A 25,042-nucleotide genomic window follows, 5' to 3' on the forward strand; every position below is an offset into this window, starting at 1 on the left:
AGGATTTCGGGACATAAAAGAGGGTGCCCTGCTCTTTGGATAGCATAGATCTGAAGCAACTGCTCCAGAGACTAGCAAAAGGCCACATCTCCCAGCAAGCAGTATCTATCTGTCTTCTGGTGTGACTACCACTGCTAAATTTAGTAGGGTTGCTAAGGCACCCTGGAAACTCAGGAGACAAGGATCTATTTATAGTGATGAAGCTAGCCTACTGTGCTGTTTAAATGTCCCAGGTGTGTGAGTCCCCTTTGCAAATTGTTTCAGAGTGGTAGCCGTGTTAGTCTGTATCAACAAAAACAAGGAGGAGTCCTTGTGGCACTTTAGAGACTAACAAACGTATTTGTTTATTAATAAATTTGTTAGTCTCTAAGGTACCACAAGGACTCCTTATTCCCTTTGCAAATGATTGCTTTTTAAAGTAGCTAGCTGTTTCCTGGTTCCTGCCCACAAGCAGCTTAGAGGCAGGTTGAGAGCGGGAGTCACTGAAGTTAAATTACAGCTTGTTTTGCCTGGGATTCTGGGAACTGTAGTTTGCAAAATTGGCTCCAAAGTTTTCAGTCTCCCAGGTTTCAAAGTTAAGCCTGGTCCCAAGAGTCCGAGGGGCCAATGTGGACGAATTCTGTTCTGTGTTTATGCTTAGCGCTTTACTGACATGGGTGAATTAATCCACTGTGTGATCTGGGGTGATAAATAATGTTATCCCCATTTTATGTATAAGGAGCTGAGGTGTACAGGAGGGAAGAGGCTCGCCAGAAGTCAAACAGCTAGTCAATGGCAGAGCTAGGGATAAAACCCAGGAGTCCTGGTTCCCAGGCTGCCCTCGTTGTTCTAACTCACTAGAGCTCACTTCCTTTCCAGGGCTAGGAATAGAACCCAGGAGGCCTGATTCCCAGCCCAGCCCTGCTCTAAGCACTAGATACCATTTCTCCCCTGGAGCCAGGAGTATAACCCAGGAGGCCTGACTCCCAGCTCTGCCCTGCTCTAACTTACTAGACCACACTCCCCTCCCAGAGCTGGGAATAGAAGCCACGAGTCCAGAATACAATACTACAATGAATGTAATTATTGAGGGGCAGCGTGGTCCAGTGGGTAGGGCTGCAGCTCAGGACTCCTGGATTCTAGTCCAAGGTCTGCTGCAGACCTTTCTCTGTGTGCCTCTATTTCCCCTCTCACCTTTTGTCTAATTGGACTGTCAGCTGTTCAGGGAAGGGATTGACTATCATTGTGCATTGGTGGCACCTAGCATGGCAGGGCCCAAGTCGCAGTTGGGGTCTGTACAGCACCAGCACAACGGGTGGGGCTGGCTGTGCTACAATAACGCAAGGTGGAGCAGGGGCACAGTAATAGTAAAATCAGCTAACAGCAGGGAAGAACACGGCCATTGTAGGCCCTGTTGCTGAACTCAGGCTCTGGATCCCATTGCGCCTGAGATGCCATCTCCATCTCAAGAGACTGACAGGCTCTGCTCATCTCCCTGAGTTTGCTGCGTCAGGATCCTTTATTGGCAAGGAAGAGGAAAACTGCAGGAGCCTGGACGGGGGCAGGACTACATTTCCCAGGATTCCTTGCACACAGTTGGGCGGGTCTTGGAAGTGCAAAGCCCTTGGTGAGTTTCAGTATCAGCGCAGCAGCAGTTTTGTCCTTTCTCCCGCCCCCCTTCGCAAGCCAAATACCAGGTGCAGTAAATAAGGGAGAAGAATTTCTCTCGACTGCTCAGGGACCAACCAGGGAGGCTGGGCTGGGAGCCCCAGTGTTGCATTCCCTTCTGTGCTACCATGCCAGGGGTTCTCATGACCCTGCCAGGCAGGAGACTGTCTGGGGCTTTAGGGCAGCTTCTAGGGGGCTGGGGCAAAGGCTGGAACCCCTGGGTGCTGGGTAGTGTCAGGAGGGGCACGTGGAGCAGCAGGGAACCAAGCACTAGCAGCCTTCCCCGTGGCACGGTCCAGTTGGTGTCAAGAGCCTTCCGAAGCTGGGCAGCTGCTCCCCCACTAGGCATGGCGGCTAAGGTGGATCTGACCACGTCCACTGACTGGAAAGAGGCAAAAAGTAAGTGTGAGGGGATGTGTGTGCGCGCTATGCCCAGTTACCCCTTCCTTTTGCCCATGCCTCCCTTTAGCTGGGCATCATACAGCCCTTTGCAACGTGCCTCCACCTAGGGCCACTTACCCTGCCTAATTTCCACCCCTAAGGGCATTTGTCCCTTCCCTGGGCACCATGCAGCTGTGCAGGGAATCTGTATACCAACACAGAAGTCCACCCCCAGGCATGGAACAGCTGGAGGCTTGTTGCCACAGTGCACTGGTTACTTAAAAACTGATACAGCTCTTCCAACATCACTCATCTCTGCATCCTGCCATGCAGCATAGGTAGGAATCCCATAATGCCTCAATGCATTGTGGGTGATTTGTGGGATCCCCTTCTGGGATTGTGGGAATGCATGTGTGTGTCAGTACTCCCAGCATCCCTTGCGCCATATCCCAGAACTCACCTGGCAGCTGCACTATTCCCAAATTGCTTGGAGGGAAGCAGCACTTCCCATCCCCGGTGCTGCAGGGAGAGCCGTGCTACTGCGTTGGAGCTGTGCGGATGTTCTCTATGGGGCTGGCCTGCCAGAACCAAACCATGGGACCAGAACACTCTGCACTGACTGCTAGTGGCACTGCAGTGCCACATGCCAGCTCTGACCCCACCATGAGAGCTGCCTGGGCACGGAGAACGTATTGGCCCATCTGTTTTCTAGCAGTCAGTGGCAGAAAGTGCAAAAGCATCCATGTTGTGCAGCTGGCACAGTCCCCCTGGGTTATTAATCCTCTTCATCATGGTAAGTGCCTGGTACCAGCCAAAAACAGGACCCCGTTGTGCCAAGCACCATACAAACCCAGAGTAAGAGACAGTATCTACCCCAGTGAAAGATGGTATACCAGGGGCTCATATTGACTGGTGCCTCTCCATTTCGTCATTGGACCCTGTCTGGGGCTGGCTTATTACCGTAAAAACCCAACACCGCAGCCTTCTTCCGTGGCCCCTTTCAGTTTATACTGAGATTCAGCATCCATATAGTCTCACCCAAGCCCCAATGCTCTAGGATCAAGAGTCTTTTCAGTCCCTATTTAGGGGATTATCTTCTTCAAGGCCGGTGGCACAGGATTTCTTAGGCCCTTGGTACAGCTGTCCTAGGCCAAACCTAATGGTCCAAGACAGAAAAATTGGGAGCTCTTTAAGAAGAGTTTATTAGATAGCCAAAAAGCCACAATTCCACAATCAAGAGAGATGACAATTTTGGCTAAAAGCCCAGCCTGGCTCAGTGGCAAAGTGAAGGCAGCAGTTAGAAATTAAAAAGAAAGTAATATAAAACAAATGGAAAAAGGGGGTAATAGCAATTGATCTAAATTAGAGGGTAGGAAATGTAGAAAACTGATAAGGGGAGCTGAAGGCACCAGGGAAAAATGCATTTCAAGCAGGGCCAAGGAAAATAAGCAGTTTAAATATCTTAAGAACAAAGGAAATTCTAGCAATGATACAGGCCAGTTACGAGCTGGAGATGGTAAAACTACTATTAATGGTGCAGAAAAGACAGAAGTGCTCAATAAATATTTCTGTTCTGTATTTGGAAAGACGTAGGATGATGTACTTGTAACCATCCTCATGTGAGAAGTACTTTTCAGTCCATTATTAACTAAGGAGGAAGTTAAAACACATCTATGAGGGATAAATATTTTTAAATCAGCCAGTCCAGATAACTTGCACCTGAGAGTCCTAAAAGAGCTGTCTGAGGAGATCTCTGGCTTGTTTGATGGTAATTTTTAATAAATCTTGGAATACTGGGGACATTTCAGAAGACTGGAAGAGTGCTAATGTTATACCAGCCTTCAAAAAGGGTGAGTGGGATGACTCGGGTAACTGTAGGCTGGTTAGCCTGACATCAGTCCCAGGCAAAATAATGGAAAAACTAATATGGGAGTCAGTTGATATAGAATGAAAGGATGGGCCTATAATTAATATCAGTTTGATAGGAAATAGGTCTTGTCAAACAAACCTGATTTCTCTCTCTGAGGAGATTGCAAGGTTGGTTGATAAAGGTAACTGCGTAGATGCAATACACTTAGACTTATGTAAGGCATTTGACTTCATGCTGCACAACAATAATAAGCACTATATAATATCAGTGGAGCACCTGTTACCTGGATTAAGAACTAGTTAACTGACATCTCAAAAAGTAATTGTTAATGGTGAATCCCCATTGAATGGAGATGTGTCTCAGGGTGGATGGCCCTTTAAGGGGAGCCTGGGGCAGGGCCCTCTCTCCCGTGATGGGCTTCTTTAAGGGGAATGAGCCCATTGTGCCAAACTGCCTAGGTGGCTGCTTGGCAGTGAATTGGCTAATGGGCACCTGGACCAGATTAAGGGCCGCAGAGCTCAGTTGGAGGAGGGTGCTGTTAGGAAGAGGAGGCTCCCAAGGACAGGCGTTCTAGTGGTACAGAGGAGGACAACTCCCAGGGAAAGGAACTTAAGGAGGAGCCTAGATAGCTGCAGGAGGCCCAGTCTACTAGGATCTGTGCTGCCTGGAGAAGAGCAGCAGTCGGATGGAGGGCTCTGGCTCCAGGGAAGGAATGGTGGCTGAGTGCCTCTTGGCTAAAGGGCCCAGGATGATAAACATAGATGGAATCTGCCTCCCTACTAAGAAGCCTGGGTGATGGTCTTGTGTTTCTGTAGAAGTTTCTGTTGTTAAATGAGACCTTCAAAAGCCTTGCCAAGCTTCCTAATGACCCAGTTGGGGAAATTAAGGCAGGGTGTGTCTGTGTGCTGTACCTGGCCAAAAGGAGGCGTGTGGGATGGCATCTGCCTTACAGGGCATGCCTAGTGAAGTTTTGTAGGGATTAGTACTAGGCCTGATGCTAGTCCACATTTACATCAATGCCCTGGAAGTAAATATAAAATCACTGCTGCTAAAATTGATGGATGACTCAAAGATTTTTGGAGTGGGATGGTGAGGACAGTCCTGCACAGCAATCCACATTGCTTGGTAAGATGGGTCCATTCCAGCAAAGTGTGGTTTAGTGCAGCCAAACGTCAGATCATGTATCTGGGAACGAGGCTTGCGGGCCGTCCCTACAGAAGCGGGGGACTGTATCCTGGAAAGTGGTGACTCTGAAAAGGATTTGAGGGGCATAGTGGCAAACAACTAAGGATGAGCTCCCAGTGTCATGCTGGGATAAAAAGGGCGGTGCGATCCTGACATGTATGAAGAGGGAAGTAGTGAGTTGGAGCAGAGAGGTGAGTTTACTTCTGAATACAGTCCTGGCGAGACCCAGGCTGGACTGGTTCATCCAGTTGCGGGGGCCACATTTCAAAACCAATATTGAAAATTTGGAGAGGGTGCAGAAAAGATCCACAAAAATGATTTGAGGGTGGGAGAAGATGCCGCAGAGTGAGAGACCTGGGGAGTTCAGTCTGGTCAGTTGCTCAAAAAGAAGATGGAGAGGTGACCTGATTATAGGCCTTCGCAGGGGGAAAGTACTGGATACTGGAGGGCTCTTTAGCCTAGCAGCGAAAGGTTGAACAAGAACCTGTGGCTGGAAGCTGAAGCCAGACACTTTTCAATTAACAGTATGGGTGATTAACCACAGGAACAATTCCCAAGGGGAGTGGTGGATTCTCCATCTCTTGATGTCTCCAAATCCAGCGGGCCAGGTGCTTTAGTCAAACACAAGGCATTGGGCTCAATAGAGGGGGAGCTGGGTGAAATTCTCTGTCCTGTGTTATACAGGAAGTGATGAATAATACAGAGACTATTCTAATGCCCTGATATACATGAGTGCCACAGCCTCTTTTGGACAGCAGGTACAGTACTTTTCCAAGGGTGGCTGCTGCATTGGTGTTCACCCACGAGGTAGTGCAGGAGAACCCGGTTTAAATTCCTTTTGATAAAATGGGATTTGAGCTCTGGAAGGCAGTGGGTGTCTATTGGGTTAGAACAGGGGGAGCTGCGAATTAGGACTGCTGGGTTTTACCCACACCACTGGGAGGGGAGTGGGGTCTAATGGCTGGAGCAAGGGGAGCCAGCTGGTAGGACTGCTGGGTTCATTTCCCAGCTCCGCTGAATGGTTGTGACCATAACCTCAAAAATTACCTTTACTTATTATTGCTTAGAAAACATACAAGCTGCAGCCAAAGTGTTGTCAGCCTAGAGATGTCTTTGTATGAGTTGAGGGCTGTCTGTTATGGATCCTGGGGCTGGAAGAGACTGTTAGCTGGGCAGCCCACCCTCCTGCATAGCACAGGCCAGAGATTCCCTCCCCCGCCTGCCCCCTGGGCTTCCTGCTGGAGCCCACACCTTTGCGGTAGAGTTAGGTCTGAGCTCAGTGGAGGTGAGCTGGGGACCTACCTAGGGTTACCATCTGGCTGATATTTGACCAACCTGGCCAGGTTTTTTTATGGATTTGCCAGGTGCCAGAAAAATAATGTAATCTGCTGGGTTTTTTTTACGTGGGTCTGAAGATTTGCATTATTATCACAATATACAGGGATATCTACTGTTAACAGTTTCTGTGTCGAGCTAAAGATGTTGCAGTGTTCCTACTTCCGCAGTTTAAGTAAGAAAATGTTACCAATCTGATCTATCTGTGTTCTCTCTCTCGATACTATAAGTGACTATTGCAGGGGGTGGTGGTTGCGGAGTTGCATTGTGGTTGCTGTGGACTTGCCTTGTGAGTGTGGGGTGGCGTGCTGGTTTTTGTGCATTTCAAAGGTGGTAACTCTAGACCGGCCCAAGGGCGCCTATTGCAGGGGCTGATTTCCCCTCCCTGGTGCAGCGCACCCGTCGTTCGCAAAGGATCCCGGCCTCAGGTTCTGCAGGTGGGTGTTGGCAGGGTGTGGTGTGGTGTGATGCTCCCCCAGCCAGGCAGGCAGGGCTGTGTCACTCGGAGTGCTCCAGGCTCAGAGTGCATCACACCAGTGCCTGGGTCCACCCTGCTCTGTGGGGCCTCCTCAAGGAAGGCCCCTTCCCTGCACAGGTCTCGCAGCATTGTCGCAGTGACAGGGTTTCAGCTGGGTTAGGGGTAGGGCAGACTGCATTGTCTGGGGAAACCCCCTCTGACTGACTGGCTGCCTGCCCCATGGGCCCGCCTCCTGGGGTGAGCAGCCAATTGGAGTGGCTGTTGGAAGCGCTCTCAGCAACCTGGAAGCCATGCTTGCTGCAGGGGAGGGGGAGCCGTGAGCTGGGGGTGGCTAACGGCTTCCCTTGGGAGCAAGGGGATGGGGTGTGTGAGGGGGATGAGCCCCTGGCACTGCTCCCCCAGCCTGAAGGGGGAGGGAGACCCCACTCCAGCTAGGCCAGGGAGAGTGGGGTGAAGAGCCCGGGAGATGCAGAGGTGGGGCTGGGTTGGAGACAGAACAAATGGAGGGAAGGGGATTGGGGGGGGGGTATAAGGTGGCATGAAGGGGGACTGGGGGTGAGGGATGAAGCTGAGGGGGCAGAAGTGATGGGTGGACTGGGGGGACAGTTTTGACTTGGAGGTGGTGGGGGGGCCAGAACTGATCGCTGGCCAGGGGTTGGGCAGATGAGTGGTGTGGGAGGGGAGAGAGCTCCTGCAGCAGGAGCCAAAGTCACCTCACCCAATAAAGCGGGAGAGTGAGCAGCACTAATTGTCCCCGCCTGCACACGCACACTGGACATAGGCTGTGGGAGTTCAAACACCACAATACACTATTTAAAACAAAATCTCCTGGTTGGGGGGAGCGGTCTGACTCATGGTTTTGCTCCCTTGGGGAGGGCATGTATGAGAAGCGCTTCAGAAGTGCTGGGGGTGATTATAGGGGCACCTGATTCTCATTACCCTAGTAACACTTCAGTGGGCCTTGTCCCTCCCCTGCAGCATACCTGAAAGGTCTGAATCAGAAGCAAAGACGGGAGCATTACTACACCAAGGACTTTGTCACACTGAAGGACATCGACACCTGGAAAAAAATGGCTAAAAGTGAGGCTGGGGGTTTTAAAATTCTTTATTAGTGCATAGTAGATTTTTGTTGGGGTTGAGGGGCACTGACAGAGCTGTGGTGGGGGAGCCCAGGGTTGGGATAACAGGGGACTGTGGGTTGGGATTGAGGGGCACTTCAGTGGTCTCCCAGCATAGCCATGTGGATGTTAAAACCCAGTGTGAATTGTGGGGTGGGGGCTCCCCTATTCTGGGATCTGCTCTCCCTCTCGCTTCTGATCGATCCCAGGCCAATCATGCTTTGGGGCATGGTACAGCCCTGCCCTTTCTATCCCAGAATCCTGGTTTTGGTGGCACGATGGGTGAAGCAGGGTATGGCTGGACTTGTTTCCTGTAGGGTGTGGAGACCGCTGACCTTGGACCCTTGTCTCTAGGCGCCCGACTGAAGCAGCCTGAGGAGACCAAGTTCCCCAAGGACAATCACCTGAACGAGAAGATCTCGCTCGTCCGACGGGACATTACCAAACTGGAGATGGATGCAATCGTCAATGCTGGTGAGTGGGTTACAGATCCCCTCTGCTGACTGGACCCCTTGCTCATATCGCACCAGCAGCTCCCCCTCTCTGCATGTTGCTGGTTGGGGTGGATGCTTCGGGTCACAGGGTGGCTTGAACCCCAGGGTGAACATATGGCGAAAGAGGGTTGGGTGGGAGAAAACGTGCTCCCATCCATGTCTGGGACTGGCAGGAGCGCCAGCTGCCCGTCAGGCTGTGCTCTGAGCCGGGAGAGGGAGTTTCTGTGGGGTAGGGTGCTGGGCTGCCCCCAAGAGCTGCTGGCTGGGTCCCATTTGGCTCTGGCCTGTCTGTTCTGGAGGGTGGGGCTCCTGTCTGCTGAGAGATCATGTAGCCTGTGTCACTTCTGCACAATTCTGTTGTCCCTCAGAACCCATTGGTTGTGTAGGACTTAACCCCATCCTAGATGTGCTATAGGGTCTGTCGATCATCCCCCTAAAGAAATGCTATGTGTGTAGGGTCTAGCCCTTTTCCAGATGTTTTATAGGGTTGGTTATTTGCCTGCCCATAGATCATGGTTCGTGTATAGGATTTTGGTTGGCTGTGCAGGGTGGCTTGATCTGTTTCCATCAGTAGCTGCTATAAATGTGTGTCCATGGGCTGTGTGTCTCCTAGCTCCTTAGTGAGTGGTCTCTGTGAGGTGGTTGGGGCTCATTACTGTCTGTCTGGGGGAAGGGTGTGTTTAAACCTTTGTTCAGAGCAAAACTCCCCTTCCCCATTAGTGAAGCTGGGGTGTGTCTGACTGAACTGGGGGAGGTGGGTTTCATGTGGCACTGGCCCTGTTTTTGCTGCTGTCCCTCTGTGAACTTGGCTTGGGGTGGGGGTCATAATGTTGCTGGAAATGGGGCTTGGTGCAACTAGCCCTCCCTGAGCTTTGGGCAGCTCTAGAACCCAACCCTGCCACCCATTGAGAAATGGGCTGAACCCAACTCGAGGGGTGGGTGGGTTGGGTGCTATCTGGATTCCGTGACTGTTCTGATACAACTGAATACCCCTCTGTTGTACAAAAGCTGAGCCAGGTTTGGTGCAGGCTCTCCTGTCCAGCGTCTTCAGGGTTAAATGAACCAGTGAGACATACTCCCTACAGCCCAGGCTGTTGGCCAGACTCAGGTGAGCATAGTTGTCAATTACTCAGGGCAGCTCCCCTCGCTGAGTGATTGGCTCAGGCTCTCTGCAGACTCAGGCAGGTGTTGCTGCATGTGTTATCCTAGGGGCAGCTGCCCCTTGTCAGTGCGCTTGGCTCAGGGTCTCTGCAGGCTCGGGCAAGCATTGCGGCGGTTATACTCAAGGTCACATTTTCCAGCTTTTTGGCTTGAATCTTTCTTTGTTTAAATTGGAAGCCGAGACTCATGCATCATCCCTTGAGTTGGCAAGTGTGATCATGGAGCTGATGCCTTGGAGATGAGAGGCCCCGTGTTCTGTTCCTTTCCACTCCCTTGCCCTGGGGCTGAACTGGAGCAAATGCCCCCCTTGAGGGGAAAGGCCCTGTGTCCCATTTCCTATCCCCTGAGCCAGCCACTTGCCCTCCCTCTGATCGGGGGCCAGATTGGAGCTGGTGGCCCCTAGAGGGGAAAGGCACTTTATCCCATTCCTTTTCTGCGAAGCATTCTGTGACCAGGAACTCTGTGCGACCAATGGGAGTGCAGCTGGGGAGTGCGTGTGTCTGTGATGCTATATCCAAATGACATCACTGAAAGATGAGACAGTGTCAGATTCTGATTCACCTTCTTCCCCTGTGGTCCCCAATCCGGTGTGTGCCAGAACTGAACAATGGAACCTTCCCCAGCCTTCCTCAGCACAGACTCTTCATTCTGTAAGCAATTCATCCCAGAGTCCCCTGTGAGAGATGACTCCAGTGCAATTTGTCTCTGACATCCAGCTAAGGACCTGTCAACCCAGTCAGCACACGGCTCTCAAGCTGCAGGGAGATAAACTCTAGCCATATGTTCCCTGTGTGTGTTCATCATGGTGGGTGCTTGTGGGGAAAGGGCTCTGCTTAGAGCTGGCTGCTTTTTGAGAACTGTCTCCACCATGGGAATTACCAGACTGGTCCATCCATCCCTGTATCCCACCTCTGACAGTGGCCAGTACAAGATGCTTCAGAGGAAGTCATGAGAGCCCCATGGTGGGCAGATGTGGGGTAACCTGTTTTCCATGAATGCCTGATCCTAACCCCCACTAGAGATCAGCTTAAGCCCTGAATCCTGAGGGTTTAGCTCTCATCCAAAATCTTTGTGAGGGAGGTTCTGTTATTCTGCCTTTGGCACTTATATGGCAAGTACTGAAAAACTGTCGGATTCTGGGGTCCACAATTCCAGGTGATGTTACTAGATTGGACCGGGTTCAGAGAAGAGCCCCGAGAATGATTAAAGGATTGGAAACAGTGCCTTATAGTGCGATACTCCAGGAGCTCTGTCTGTTTAGCTTACTGAAGGTTAAGGTGTGACTTGGTTACAATCTATAGGAACCTATGTGGGGAAGAGAAATTTGATGGTAAAGGTCTCCTCAATCTAGGAGACAAAGGTCCAATAAGATCCAATGGCTGGAAGATGAAGCGAGGTAAACTTTGACTAGAAAATAAGGCACAGATTTGTATCAGTGAGGGCTGTTAACCACTGGAACAACTTCCCACGGGGAGTGGTGGATTCTCCATTACTGGCTGTGTTTCAAATCAAGATTGGCTGTTTTACTAAAAGATCTGCTCTGGTTCAACCAGGAATTAATTCAGGGCTGTCCTATGGGGCCTGTGTTATACTGGAGGTCAGACTAGACAATTGCAGTGGGCCTTTCTGGTCTTACAATCTATGAATCCACTGTTCTAGCTCTGGACATTCTCGTTAGACATATAAATGCCCAGCCCCTCTTTGGATCTTGCTAAGTTTTTGATTTCAACAGCATCCAGTGGAAGAGAGTTCTGCTGGCTAATAATGCGTCAAGTGAACAAAGTATTTCCTTTGATCAGTTTAGAATTGGCCACCCCCCATTGTAGTGGCGATCCTCTGGCTCTTGTGTTATGTGACGGGGAACAGAAGTGTCCCCATTTCCAGTTGCTCTAGCAAGCCCTGAAGGTTCAAAGTCATTGGAGGGCTATTTCGTACTGGGTAGCTACAGGCTCTGCCTGAAATCATGAGGCCCCTGTTGTACTGGGTACTGTACAGACCCACAATTCAGTTAGGAGGTCGCAAATTAATTTTTGTCCCTTTAAAAAAAGGTGTGTGTGTTTTTTTTTTTTTTGACATACAGACATTTCTGGTTGAAATTACGTTTTGATGGGAAAATTTCCCTCCCACTCACTTTGGTGCTAGTGGAGGGGGCTTGTATTTGTAGCAGAACCTGGGTTGCTGTGGGGGGCACACCAAGAGGCGGTGATGCAATGAGCATGACAAGCCAGGAATATGCCTATGGCAGGAGGGTTAGGAATGGATGTGAGAAGGGGCCAGTCTGCAGGCATGGGAAGGGCAGTGGCCAAGCCATGCTCAGAGTGGCTGAGGGTGAATGAGCAGGTGTTTGGGGAGCAGGAGCACTCTCTAGGATTGCAAGGAATGAGACATTGCTGTGGCTGAGTGCTTCAGGGACTAGCAGAGCCATTTCTTAAATGCAGCCTCGGACTCTTGGCTGGAAACGGGAACACAGAGGTGGTAATGAAGTAGTGGAGACTGCGACAGCAGATTTGGAGAAAACGCTGAAGGCAAGATGATAATTTGGTCAGCAGGAAATAATTGAAACCCCGTCATGCTGGGTGCTTCAGAGACCCTGACCAAAGTTAGGGCCCCGGTTTGTGCAGAGCCGCATGACACACAGTGAGAGACAGTCCCTGCCCTAAAGAGCTCACGTTCTGACTGGACGAGGGGTGGGTGGGGAGATAGATACAGTGTGAGGGGGAAGGGGTTACCCAAGGCCAGTGGCAGAGCTGGGAACAGAGCCCAGATTTCCCCTCCTTCCCTTTGTCTGATTTGGCTCTTTTGGGCTTTGCACCAGTGACTTAAATTCATGGTGGAATGGAGTTAGTTAAGCCAGTGCAACCCCTGTGGATATTTGTATCTACTTAAAACGGCTTAATCGGTTTATTTTTTGCCTGTAAATTGACTGATCTGAGGTTAAATCGATATAAGCCAGGTTTAAATGGATGTAAGGGCATCCACATGCAACGTTGCATTGGAGTCGCTAACTTGGTGTACAGTCACATCTCTGGTTATATTGGTGTGACTTTGTATTTAGACCTCTCTCTGTCTGGGCCCCTGATCTCACTTGACCCTACCCTGCTAGACATAACAAGTAATAACATGTCTAAGATTGACACAGCTGACTCTTCATTGAAATGTTCTCTCCCCCCACATCCGCTGGGCAGCAGAGGGCGCCAACGTCTCAGCTTTCCAATGTGCTGCTTATTAAGTTCTGCCCCAATAAATCAACCTGTTTATTAGAAGAATAAAAGTCTTAACTAACAAGAGGCTTTGTCAGTGCTTCATAAATCCTGCTTCTGTGCCTCATGAAACCCATATGTGGTTAATTCATATGTAAAGTCACAAGCAGGAATATAATACCTGTCCATTAAATTCTATGTGACCTGATAATCATCATTAGCCATGAGTAATTGCCTGATCAGCATTGCACAGCAGCCACAGCAGCAAGGGAAATGCATTTAAGCTAGTAGTTCATCTGTACTAATAGGGTGTGTGTGGATTGGGGGGGTTCGTTTCCGGGCCTGGGGGCACAACACACTCCTTTGTAGGTCACTGCTCCTGGGGAGAGGGGACTGGTCCGGGCTTTTCCTGCATGGAATGGAGCGTTCCTGCCAGGATGTTGTTCTCCTGGAGGCTTGCAGCACCAAGCTGGGCGGGTATGGCTCCTTGGTTGAAAATTGAAGGGGTTCCAGTTCATTCTATGGAACAGGACCGGGCAGGGGATGTCCTTGCGTGGTGTACACTGACACAGCTCCGTTGGTGACAATAAAGTGATGGCCAATTTACAGCAGCTGGGGACCTGGCCCTGCTCATTCCAGTGAGCGGTGGCCGATTTACACTAGCCAGGGATCTGGCCTGAGGACCCTATGAAGACGTAAGAGGACTGTAAAGTTTAATCTCAAAGAACAGTATGGATATCAACAAAGTATCCCATTTCCATTTACAAATGGAAAACATGGTGCACAGACAGGGAAAGTGACTCACCCAAGACCATACAGTAAATCAATGGTAAAGCTGTGAATAGAACCCAGGAGTCCTGTGTTCTGATCACTAGTTGCCCTCTGTAGTTAAGATAATAATGAAGTGAGACATGATTATGGACACTCATCATACAGAACCTGGGGACATAATATTCAGACATGGGTTGCTAACATTAGGCTCCTAAATGAATATTTGAGCACATAGAGATATGGCTTGATTTCTGTAGACCCCACTAACTGCTTAGACTCTTGACAGACAGGTTGGCCTTGTAGCTAAAGCTCTGGGCCAGGATTCAAGGCATCTGGGTTCAATTTGAGATTGCGGGGGGGTCCCCCATGTACCAGGCACCGCACAGACACAGAGTGTGGCAGCTCCCTGACACAACCTGGCTGCCTTGCCAGCAAACTCTTTAGGGCTCGGCTAGCCCAAAGCTCGCCTAGCAGGTAACAAAGAGCTCACTGGCTAAATAGATAAAGGGAGAAGAAAACTGAGCCACTGATGAGGAAGGGACTTGCCCACATCAGAACCCAGGAATCCTGAGCTATCCGACCCAGTGTGTCTGTCTGGACTGTACTGCTTTGCGTCTTGGGAATTAATAACCTCTGACAACCTTGGGAGACCTGGGTCAAGCCCCTGCTCTTTCACAGGCCTGTGTGACTTTGGGCAAGTCAGCGTTTCTGTCTGTGCCCAGTGTTCCCTGGGGATGAGAGCACTGCCCTGCCTTACAGGCAGCTTGTGAGGATAACTACATGATAGCAGTGGGGTTCTCTGCCTGTTTGGGTTCAGGCCCCATCTGTAAACTGTGGTGGCCTGTTGTGACCCAGAGACGTCTCTAGATGTCTGAGACCATGTAGGGATCCACTGGGGGAGGGGAGGCTCAGAGCTGAAATTCCAGATGCTCCAGCCAGAGGTGAACCACTGGCACGTGCCCCACTGGCAATTGGGGGAAGGGGCAAAAAACTGAGACACCCCAAAAAACCACACTGCTCATGGGGGACAGAAGGTAAAGGGCAGGGAGGATTTGGGGGCCTGGAGGTGAAGTGGAGAGTTTGTGGGGCCAGGTGGTATAGTGAGGAAGGGGTTGGGGGTGGGGGGAGCGGCTGGGGAAGGAACTGGAGGGCAGTCAAGGGCTGGGGGAAGGCTCTGGAGCCCAGGAGAGGGTGGTGGGAGCCGACAGCTCCCAAAAACCACATGGCCCACACACATGGCCCATAGGGTGCACAGGGTAAAAGTGTGGGGGAACGTGGGGTTCTGGGGGGTAATGTGGGGGTGGGGACAGAAAGGGCTGGGGGTGTAGTGGGGAAGGATCTGCAGACACTTTGCTGGGGTTCCAGAGCTGTGAGCCACTGTGTTATTCCTATCTGGCTCAGCAAGTGAGAGCTTTGCTTAGCTGTGTGACAGCTCCCTGACACAACCTAGCTGCCTTGCCAGCAAACTCTTTAGGGCTCGGCTAGCCCAAAGCTCGCCTATCAGGTAACAATCAGTGACCTCCTGAGTGCCACAGAGCCGTCTTTCCCTGCAGCACTCAGCCCCCCTTACTGCACCACCCACAAAACCTTATCAGGTCCACTGCTCCTCTACAGAGACAGTCTGCAACAGCTTATTAACTTATGGAGGTTTACAAACCTTCCCCTTCTGTCAAAGCACTGAGTTAGTTTGTAGTACAAGTAAAACAAGTTTAATTAACAAAAGGACCCCGGTTTAAGTGATAGCGAGTATAAGGACTAAAGACTGAGGAATGGTTACAAACATACAGAAGTAAGAAACTTGTCTAAGGTGTCAGTCTAACTGAACAAACTAGAGACCTTTATTCAAAGAAGTTTTTCTCTCTAGTCGTTCCTCCAGCATGGCTGCCCAGTTTTATATCTAGGACCTCTCATAGAGCTCGGACTGCTTGGGTTCTTTGTCTCCCCAGGTGAAGGATAAATTAGGGGCTCTCTTCCCCCTCCTTTTATAGTCTGCTAAACCTTTGAAATGTAGTCTTTGACAGGGAAGGCCAGAAAAAGCTGCTCTCTCCTGCTGGGGTGTAGATGCCATGCTGTCTTCTCCCCCGCTTGATGCCTTTATTTACCTTCTGTAAATGGTCCTTCGTTGTCTCTGCCTGACGACCAGCCTGGTCAGACAAGCAAATACACGATCCTTTGTCTAGGGCAGATTGGGCATTGCTTGGCAAACACATTTCCAGCACATATTTATAACTCCTAGTGCACACCCTGTACATACACCACACAATGACTTCTGGGACCAGCATGTTACCAGGTACCTTGCATGACACCTTTTGGATCAATATAATGACAACAGTGTGTATGGTGTGTTAAACTGGTCAGGCCAACTGAGATTTACTCTTATGTACCAGGGAGTCCTTTGCCAACCAGTTTTGGAGTGTTCCTAGGGTCACAGGTACATTGGGGGGCTGGTACTTACCAGAGGACATGACACCAGCTGCTCCTTCTCGGTTCCTGTCCCATGAGGCTGCAGGACTCGGTTTATTGCTCCAGGCATTGTGATTGTTGGGATGGCAGTGCTGCCCAGGTTCAGCCCAGCCACCCGTCTGGCATGATGACGGGGCTGGCCAGGCCAAATTTGTGTGAATGACTTTGCAACCTGGCACAAAGGGTTGCAGCACCACTCACTCAAATTTGTCCAAGGTGGCTCCGTGTCGTCATGCCAGAGGGCCAAACCTGTTGCGATCCTGGAGGTTGCAGTGGCCAGTATGGGAAGCTGAGCCCAGCCAGCCCTGTGACCCTTGGATACATTCTGGTAACCCAGTTTTGGGTCATAACCCATGGACTGAGAAACCCTGCATTAAAGATTGTGAAGTGCCAGATACCATGGTGAGGGGGGCCATAAAAGTACCATAGATAGATAGATCAAGGACCTTTTCTCTGGTTCCCTAGCTATAGAATTAGGCTGAAGAGCAACTGCCCTAGTCTTGCCCTGGTTCTATTAGGCAGGTGATGGTCCTTCCACATTCTAGCTCTCTCTGGATAGATAGAGCCAGTGCCAAGTCCCTTCAGTTATGAATCACTGTCTTCTAGTACAATGGCTATGGGACTGCGAAGAGCAGGAGACAAACTCTAAGCAGATATTGCAATGCTGAAGTGTCAGTGTAAATTGCTTTATCTGTCACTTCAACTCTGTCGCTCTCTGCTGTTTGCCATCCCTTGGGCAAATCAGTCGTCAGAGATGCGGGGATAGTGCCTGGGCGGAGCTCCAACTTCGGGGCTTTACAGAACACGTCAGCAAGGGAAATTGCACCGTTTGGGGGGAAGATCCAGTCTGGGTGGAGGCTGCTTACCAGGGTGAAGAATGGATTTTTTGCGGTTTTCTGGAAATTCTGAAAAATTGAGTAAAAAAAGAATTGTTTTGGGTCCAACTGAACTTTCAGTCAATGGAAAAGTTAGAAGACTTGTTTTGATTGTGATAACGTTGGTTTTCCGATGGCTGTGACAGGGGTTTTCAAATTAAAGGACGTTTTGAAACAAAAAGTCATTTTAACCCAAAAATGGGAAACTTTCTGGGGGGTTTCTCAGAATTTTTTTTCTTTTGTTTTCCTGCCCCAGCAGCTCCGTGAAAGCGACACGACTTTGCGGGATGTTGTGGGGTGGCTGCACCTGCATCCCCCCCCCCCCGCAAAAAGAATGTGGTTAAAAACTTTCCCAAAGCTCTAATGCCAAGGCAGAGCTCCAGCATCACGGCGTTAGAGCCACTGGCAGTGGGGGCAGCTGCACAGACCTCGGGAAAGATCCAGCCTCTGTGCAGGCTGCTTAGTGTGTTGCAGATTTCATCATCGTGCTGCAGTGGGATTTGGTGGGACAGTATGGAAGTGAGAGGAAGAATAGTGCAGTGCTTAGAGCGGCAGCTGGGGTCTCGACTTGGCCCTAGGCATCACTATTATTGAATAGTGGTGTGGTATCACCCAGGAGCCCTAGTCAGAGACCAGGCTCCCAGTGGGCTAAGCGCTGTAGAGACACAGAATAAAGAGACCGTAACTAGGGCAAAGGGACTTACTCGCCCCAGTAACTAATAACCCTGGTGCTGCACTGAGAGAGCCCCTGCTACTCTGCTCCTGTCAGCCTTTCCTTTATACACAGCTAATGACACCTCGGGACCCCTTTGTAAAGGCAGATGCCAATGCTACAGATGGGAAGACTGAGGCAAGTGAGGAGTACTGCTGAGGAGCAGACTCAGAGGTGGCTTTGTTATTTGAGTGGTCTTATTTGACCAGTCATGGATCAAGATGCTGTTGTGCTAGTTGCTGCATAGACAGAATAATAAGACGGCCCCTGTCCCAAAGGGCTGGCGACCGAAGGGACCGTCTACACTGCAATCACAGGGTGGGGTTCTAGCTTGTTTAGACATACCTGAGCTCACTTTAATCTGGCTAGCTCGGGTACCGGTGCCGTGAAGCTGCAGTGCAGGGCTCGGCATGGGCTAGCGCCTGAGTAATCACCCTGGGGCCTGCACAGGGGAGGAGATTTCTGAGAGCCCCAGGGTCTGTCATACTACAAAGGCGGAAGCAGAGGAAAGGTAGCCCAGGGATTAGGACGGTAGCCTGGAACTTGGGTTCAATTCCCTGCTCTGTCACAGACTCCCTTGGGTGAGTCTCAACTCCAATGAGTTAGGTGCCTGCATAGCTTTAAAAATCTGGTCCCTGACACATCTTTCCCGCAATTTCCCCACTTGTACAATGGGGATAACAGCACTGCGCTGTCTTATAGTGGGGTGTGAAAATGAGTGCATTCCTGGGGTCCTGACTCCTAGCGCAGTGCCTTATCCACTAGCTCAGAGCTGCTGCTGTTCCTCATAGATCTGAGCCATCGCTCACCCAAGCCAGTCCATACATTTGAGGAGTTCCCCGGAGCAGTTTCCTCTCCTGGGGTAACTGATTCTTGTTTAACTAGCCCGCATTCACGCCCAGCAGCTACTGTTAACCCAGCTCGTGAGTGTCCTTCTTTTTATAAAAAGAAAAGGAGTACTTGTGGCACCTTAGAGACTAACCAATTTATTTGAGCATGAGCTTTCGTGAGCTACAGCTCACTTCATTGGATGCATATGCTCAAATAAATTGGTTAGTCTCTAAGGTGCCACAAGTACTCCTTTTCTTTTTGCGAATACAGACTAACACGGCTGTTACTCTGAAACCTTCTTTTTATAGACTCCCTGCCTGTCTCCTTGGAGCAATTCCTGATTCAGAAACTCACTGGGTTGCATTGAAAGAGACATTATAAAGTGCTGGACTGATAGCTTAAGTCAGGCTCCAGCATTCAGTTTAATGGACAGCTTTTATCTCCCTTTTTATTACACAAAATCATTTAAGCGGCTCTCTGGCTTTGTGAATAAAACAACAGAGCTTTCGTCTCTAGCTTCCCTCACTGTGATCTGCTACACCAATGTGCAAATCGAGCCAAGGTCCCAAAGCTGCCGGGTCATGACGCGCCCTCTCACGCACGCCGTCCGTTGGCTCCAGGATCATATGACCGCTTGGTGGCTAGATTGCCGTTCAAAGGCTCTTGTGCAAAAAAGTGTAAGCAAGGCATGTAGCACAACCAGAATTGAATCCCCGCCTCCATGCACGCTTCCCTCACCAGTCGTGTACCCCAGAGCCTGGCTTATGTGCTCACGGATTTCACGACTGGGTGATTGCATGCTGGGGAATGCATGGAATATGGGATCTGCCCATTTAAATACAGTTTTATGCTGGACTCATACTGAATATACTGTGTGTGCTTGTAGCATATCCCCAGCTAAGCGTGCATGGCAATTGATTTACCACACAGGGTGCTGTGCACACTCACTGCTTGGCCTTGGCATTCTGGGAGCTAGGCAGGCATCAGAACAATAGGCCTGCAATAGTTTGCAATTTGTGTGCCCCTGCTGTACCCCTGGAAGAAACCTGCAGCCATTGAATGTTGCATCATCGCCCTAAATTGTCCTCAGCCAATCAGAATGATCCTGGATCCTGTTGCAGTGGTTTTGTGGAGGTTCGTTATTCTGGGCCTACAGGAATTTGTCATATCCTGTGTCCCAGTGCCCTGGTGTGGGGGAAGAGCAGAGAAGGGCTGGGAGTCAGGACACCTGGGTTCTATTGTGGCGGTTGCTGCACAGACCCTGACCAAGATCAAGGCCCCCACTGTGTGCCAGGTGCTTCACAAACCCTGCCTGAGATTGAGGTCCAGGTTAGCTACCTGGTGACAAAAAGTCCCTGCCCTGACAAGCTGAACATCTCACTACACAAAAGGTGGGATGGAAAACAGAGGCACCAGGAAGGTAATGGCTGCGGTCAATGGCAGAGCTGAGAACAGATCCCACTCTGGTGCCTGCTTTACCTGTTGGACGGCTATAAATATACGCACACTTTGATAGAACACTGGACTGGGACTCGGGAGACCTGGGTTCTATACCTGGCTCTGCTGCTGGGTGACCTTGGGCAAGTCACTGCCCTGCTCAGTGCTTCAGTTTCCCCAGATGTAGACTGGGGATAATGATACTGACCTCCTTTGAAAATTGCTGTGAGATTTACTGAGTAAAAGTGCTATAGAGAGCGAGGGATTAATAGGATTTTCTGGTGCAGTTGCTGCTGAGCCGCTTGTGCGAAGTGGCCTTGTGATTCTGTATGTACTTTTGCATGTGCATCTTTCTGAGGACTGAAACCTGTTGCTTTTAAAAGCACACCTGGACTCACTGCACCCAAATCCCCTTCCCCTACCACCAGCCTCCTCTGTGCCCTTCCCCACAGCTCCCCTTCCTCCTCCTCTCCTCTGATGCCAACCTCTTCCTCCTTCACGCTCCCCCCTTGCCCCTCCTTTGCCTTGTCCAGCTCCCCGCGGAGTGCAGCCCGGAATGCAGTGCTGCACGTTGTCTCTGTAACTGTGGGGATGCGCTCAGGTGCCAGCCACGTACCTTGGTGCCATTCCAGATCCCTGCCTTTCCCCGCCCCCATCGCAGTGTCCGCTTCCCAGTGAGCAGTTCTCGTGGCAGGGAACCGCTTGCAGCTGTGGAAGTGATCACAAAGCTAACCCATAGGGGCCTCCTCATCAGCATGTCCAGTCCCTGCTACTGCAAGGCAAGCCCTGACGTTTAATCTCCAATTTATCCAGCTTATCTTCAAACTGGCTGGGCTGCTTCACCCCACTGCTCCTATGGGGAGGCTGCTCCCGAACTCCCTCCTCTGATGGGTAGACACCTTCTCATCTGCAGCCTCAATTGATTCCTGGCCAGTTTATCCCCATTTGTTCTTGTGCCAACATTGTCCTTTAGCTTCAGTAGCCCTTCTCCCTCCCCAGGCCCTCTTCCCCCCCCCTTATAGACACAACCAGATCCTCTCTCAGCTTTTGCCTGGCCAGGCTAAACAGGCCGAGCTCGCTCAGTCGCCTCTCCTAAGATCAGTTCTCCTCTCCCCTGATCAGCCTGAGAGCCCTTCTCTGCACCAGGCCAGTTTGGATCCCTTGTTACTGAACGCGGGGGATCAAAACTGCACACGGTGTTCCCGCTGAGCTCTTCCCAGTGCCTTGTCCAATGCCATTAATGCTTCCCTTTCTCCACTGGAAATCCCTCACCTGATACAGCCAAGGCTTGCATAATTTGTGGTGCTAACAGTTGGCTTGAATCACTGCCTCATCAGGGATCAGAGCAAGTGGTTCCTGGACCCCTCCACTGATCAAAATACATCTTTAAATATTTATTTCCCCTCAGCCCTGCTATCAAATTGTTTTTCCATGTTAGGGCAGTGGGTTTGCTAACTGCAGCCCTTCTGTGGCAGAGATTAATTGCAAGGTGGAACTGGCTAGGAGGGGCAGAGGTTTGGGGGAGACTAGGGCTGGCTGTGGGGTTAAAATGCTGGTTTGGCTTCAGTAGTTCTGGGATAAGTGACTGCCTCTGCCTCGTGCTCTGCTGCCCTGAAGGCTGCTGCTCCTCTGGCCAGTGCGCTGGCGATGTGAGCCGCCCCCATTGGTCCTAGATTTTAAAGCCAGAAAGGCCCATTATTATTATTTATATTGCAGTGATGGACCAGGCCCCCTGTAGTGGTAGGTGCTTTACAAACACAGAACAAGATGATCGCTGGCCTCGATCCTTTACTCTGACCTTCCTTGAGAAGCCTGTTACCTGAATTTGTCAAAAATCAGGCGACTATAATATGTTGCTTTAAGCCAGCAGCTCTGAACTGACTCCCTGAGATGCAGGGCAAGAGCCTCTCTTGTCGAGGACATTGGGCAGTCCCTGAAGCTCTGTGCCTCAGTTTCCCCGGCCCTGATCTATAGAACATGGAGAACTACCTACAGTTAATTAAAATCTGTAATGAGTTTTGATGGTGGAAGTTTGCCCTGAAAGCCCAGCCCAGTCCTGTGCTCAGCCCTAGTGAACTTGCCCTCACCCGCTTGTCTCCCCCCCCCCCTTCCTTCAGGCTGGGCAGCTATCTGGCCTGTAAGAATATTAATGACGGTTATCTCATCAGCTTGGTGCTTTTCACCCACTGCTACGGCGCAGTCTCGCTGATCATGGATTCTGCCGCTGCCCTGAAAGCACACGCTGCATGTTAACGTTCTTCTCAAATGTATTTGTATTAGCTGGCTGTCTGCAGGCTGCAAATGGCCTATCATGGATATGCGCTGGGTACTACATGTGCAGAACCACAAGGCAAAGAAAGACCTGGAGAGTGGGGGCGGGGACAGAGGTGGAGATGGGACTAGAGCCCAGGAGTTCTCCTCCCTCCCTTGAGCCCACTGCTCTAATCCCAAGATCCCACTCCCCTTGCAGAGCTAGGGCTAGGACTTCAGGATTCAAATTTCCATCTGTTCCCTCCTTGATCTAATCCCCTAGACCTCACTCCCAGAAACAGACCACAAGAGTCCTGCAATTTAGCTCCACTTTTTTCTAACTTACTGGACCCCCTCCCATACCAGAGCCAGGAATGGAACCCAAGCATCCTGACCCCCAGCCCCTCCCTGCTCTAACCACACTACAAGACACTTGTGGCCAAGCAGGAAAGAGGCCTCAGGTGTGAGAGCAGCTTTGTCTCTTTCACACCTTCTCTCTGTTCCCCTGCTCCTGGCCAGAAGAATCCCTATCAAAGTAGCGATGGGCTGGAGCCATCTTGCCAGGAAGCCAGGAGCGTGAGAGCCAGACAATTCCCTGTCAGAGCCTGTTTGTCCCTGTCTTGATTATAGCTGTCAGCCTGTATTGCACATTCAGGTTTTCGCCGGCATTAAGCTGCGATTCCCTCTTTTCCGAGGGTTCGCCGGGAGTGAGATGCTTCTGAGTAGCTGCCAAGCAAATGGCTTAGAATTGACGGGAACTGCTCATCAGCTCAACCCTCAGTTTAGGAGCTGCCAGGGAAATTGTGCTCTGTAGAAGAACCCTGCTAACAGAGTGGGTTTATTATGCGTGTTATGGGAGTGACTAGAGGACCCCAACTGAGATCGCCAGTTGTACCAGCGGCTGCCCAGAACCTGACTGAGAATGTGGCCCCCCACTGGGCTGGGTGCTGCGCAGACCATGACCTATATCAGCGCGCTCCCCCACCCCCGCATTGTACCAGGCTTTACTCGGAGTCTGACTGTGAATGGGGCCTCTGTTGCACCGGGCACTGTGCAGACCCCAAATGAGACCCCCTCCTCCCACCTTGTCCTGGGTGCTGTGCCGACTCCAACTGAGATCATGGCCCCTCTGTTGAGCTGGATGCTGCATAGAACGTGACCAAGATCATGGCTCTTGTGTGTGGTTAGCTCCTTGTTTCACTCCTTCCTCTGGCTCTTGATTGCAGCTGCCCCCTTTGGGGAAAGTAACTCACTGGCTGTGACCATATCACTATGCTGAGACAGCCTCAGAGCTGGGTAGCTTCCTTTCAACCTCAAATCCCCATCCCGCTTCAGCCCCAGCAGCGCAGTGCTGGGATGCGCCTCCTCCCCTTCTCAGCTCTTCCTAATTAGCGCTTGATCAGGGCCATGCAATAAAAACGTGAGTCGTACACCCGTCCCTGGTGCCTTTCACCGTCATGTAGCAGAGCATTTGTGATCTGGAACCTAAATTGCAAGGCTGAGCTGGCTTACTTTCTATGGCAGTGCCCTTCACTCATTACCAGACACTGCAATTATCCCACAGCTGGGAATTCCACCTCCCCCTTAACCTCTCCCCAGGGGGCATTCAGGGGCTGGATCGACAGCCCTAGAGATGGCAGGTTGCTATCCAAATGCAGGCCCATCTGCTCCTACCTAGAAGGAGGAAAGGACTGGTCAGTGTCTGTGGTGCAGGTGTGATTGTTGCTGTTTGTATTATGAAAAAGACCGAGATTCTGGATGAGATCAGGGCCCCCTGTGTCAGGTGCTGAACAGACCCTGACTGAGACTGGGGCCCCCATCAAGCTGGGTGATGCACAGACCTAGATGGGCCTATCGCTCTGGGAGCTGTACATGCCCTGACAATCCGAGTCTGAAGGCAGGCTGGTGAAGAGTATGTACATGCAGTTCTGCATGCAGTACACAAGAACACAAAGATTAACTCTCACCGAATCTGGCTACCCACGCACCCGTTTTAGTTTAGTCTTTGCATCCCAAGGATTAACTATGACCAAAGGTGCACCCTCCCCCCCGCCAGCATATGCACTTGCAAAACGCAGCTGTCACCTCACTTTAAAGCTGTTTTAATTAAAACTCATCACCTGATGACCTTTCACATTTCACAGCCGACTTATAAAAGAGGGGTGGGGAGATCTGTGTGGCATGACTGCTCTGCTACAAAGGACCCCCACTGTTTCCAGGGGTGCTTGAGATGTGAAGGCAGCTGCTGCCTGGTATCTCAAGTGGAACAGGCATGAAAAGAACCCAGGGGAAAGGAACCCTTTTGCTGCCCTGTGCATCGATCGGGGTTTATTAAAATTGCAGCTGCATCTTGGATTCTCTCCTGCCTGAATTCCCCTGTGTGTGCCCCTAATCCCTGTGTCTGTGTGCACTCCAATTGCAGCCTGCTCTGGGGCTGTCTCCTTGAAGTGGTGTGTGGTTTGCAAGGTAACCCTAACAAAGATTGGGGGTCTCAAACTTGGTCAGGGTCTGTGCAGCATCCGGTACAATGGGGCCCCAAACTTACACATTCTGTGATTTACACCAGCTGTGAGATGGCTCCCTCTAGCTGCTTATCAAGTCTTGAGCCCCTCGCAGTGTTATTTGGTCTCTGAGCCACCTGACTGGCTGTGGTCGAAAGCAGCTGTTTAAATACACTCCCATGCGTTGGCTGGCACTGCTCATTGCTCCGACAGCAATTGGGGAAAGTTGCCAAGGGAAGTTCAAGCAACATTAACCGCTTGTCACACATGCTTCTGCTTAACGCCCTCAAAGCATGCTTGACAAAGGGTTTTGCAACAGGCTTGTAGCTGCCA

The 25,042-nt window shown here is 50.8% G+C and overlaps 1 protein-coding gene across 3 annotated transcripts in view; it reads left to right on the forward strand.

Moving 5' to 3' along the window:
- Positions 1 to 1,612: 1,612 nt before the first annotated feature.
- MACROD1 (mono-ADP ribosylhydrolase 1) overlaps positions 1,613 to 25,042 on the forward strand; it is a 185,579-nt gene continuing 162,149 nt past the window's right edge. For 2 of the 3 annotated variants that reach the window (XM_084635457.1, XM_084635458.1), the window contains exons 1-3: positions 1,613 to 2,046; positions 7,875 to 7,976; positions 8,369 to 8,488. In XM_084635457.1, the coding sequence (XP_084491583.1) occupies positions 1,776 to 2,046; positions 7,875 to 7,976; positions 8,369 to 8,488 (493 nt within the window). In that variant the 5' untranslated portion in view covers positions 1,613 to 1,775. The remainder of the gene's footprint in view (positions 2,047 to 7,874; positions 7,977 to 8,368; positions 8,489 to 25,042) is intronic. The other variant, XM_084635459.1, reaches the window with a different exon arrangement.

The sequence above is a fragment of the Lepidochelys olivacea genome, assembly GCF_965140295.1.
Source record: "Lepidochelys olivacea isolate rLepOli2 genome assembly, chromosome: 7".
Taxonomy (NCBI): Eukaryota; Metazoa; Chordata; order Testudines; family Cheloniidae; genus Lepidochelys; species Lepidochelys olivacea.